The sequence below is a fragment of the Perkinsus marinus genome (genome assembly GCF_000006405.1).
Source record: "Perkinsus marinus ATCC 50983 genomic scaffold scf_1104296967450, whole genome shotgun sequence".
Classification (NCBI taxonomy): domain Eukaryota; phylum Perkinsozoa; order Perkinsida; family Perkinsidae; genus Perkinsus; species Perkinsus marinus.
In genome coordinates, this window is record NW_003203542.1 from 1 (window position 1) to 1,404 (window position 1,404).

General features: G+C 46.6%; 1 protein-coding gene across 1 annotated transcript; it reads right to left on the reverse strand.

The window, feature by feature from the left end:
- Positions 1-504: 504 nt before the first annotated feature.
- Positions 505-939, reverse strand: Pmar_PMAR019833 (hypothetical protein; the record flags this gene model as incomplete). The annotated part of the gene is made up of 1 exon (XM_002768698.1): positions 505-939. The coding sequence occupies one exon, from the start codon at positions 937-939 to the stop codon at positions 505-507; it is 435 nt and encodes a 144-aa protein (XP_002768744.1).
- Positions 940-1,404: the final 465 nt, after the last annotated feature.

The following is a 1,404-nucleotide window of genomic DNA, read 5'->3' on the forward strand; positions in this document are numbered from 1 at the left end:
GTAGAGGAGAACCAACTGCGACTTCCATGACGGGACCGTTTAAAGGTGTGAAGACGTATGGTTGGTGGCATATGCTGTGAACGTTCAACAATGGGAAGGGAGTGAATGTAACTGAGTGAGAATTGATTCTGAGAAGTGAACTCGGAAGTGGGTTAGAGGTGAGAATCAATGATGAGGGAAATGGGATGAGATGTGAATGATGATCGGTGACATGAGATGAGAGGTTGTGATACTTCAGAACCCAACAGGAATAATATCAGGGGGTAGGTAAGAGAAACTGTTATTATCGACGAGACTACAGCTAATTGTGTGAGCTAAGCAATAATGGGGACAAACAGATAAGGGACAATACTTGCGTTATAAGAGTGGCACATCACAGAGGTGGAGGATAAATGTGGTGTCTACTGAGAGCCATTCCAGTGGCTGTAGACTATCGTATGGTAGTAAAGATAAACATGGGAAAAGAATGGTAGGGGTACGTAGGCTCAGAAAGGTAGCGGTAGACTAGGAGAAGGAGTGATAATGAGGATCAGGCTTGACCGAGTTGTCGATACCAGTGCTGGAGGTTGTGGGACCTTGAATGTGACTGTTAGCTGGCACTGAATCGGAAGGGAATCTAGTGCCTTTGCCACCTTTGCCTTTGCCTCCTTTAGAGGTGACAAGTTGGGGAGGAGGAGCAATGAAGCCAGTAAATCGGCTTAGAGCTTGTTCAATATCCGGACATCGGTCGCATGGAGTAGTGAGGTTGTAGTCGGGACACCTGCCTTCGATGACAATGGAAAGGAGTTTAGTTAGAGCAGATTCGAGGAGGAAACGTGCTCGGCTAGTACCGTCACGACCGAAAGCGGCATCAGAGAGGCGTCCTTGGAAAGCAATACACGCGACTGGGTGAATAAACCCACTCAAGGCAAGTCGAGACGACAGACCAAGACCGGACATGATGATAGCGCTTAATGAGGTTAGTGATGAAGGTTGCGCTTTGTCAATGTGTTTAATGCGCCTCCAGGATGGAGGGATAAAGTCTGGCCAGTCCCTGTCAAGGAAGTGGCTCAGTGTGTTAGACTTTGGGAGGTCGGCCACGAGATAACCGGGCATCGATGGGGCATTCGCAGGAGAGTGTTGCGGTACTATGTATTGTATATGTATTGTGTCAGCTTTCTCAATAGCTAATAGTTGAGCACGCAAACTCAGGTGGCTTTTGCGCTCGCCTAAATCGCGCCGCTTCCGTCAATGTATTGTCCCTCTCCTCACGTCGAAAGACTAAATCATACTCAGCCATTGATTCTGATTGTGAATCAATGAGTCAGAGTATATACTCAACCCAGTGAGTAAGAATCATGATTCTAGATTTTTTCAACGTGATTGTGATTCAAAACTCATATTCGTGAGTATTTTACTCAACTC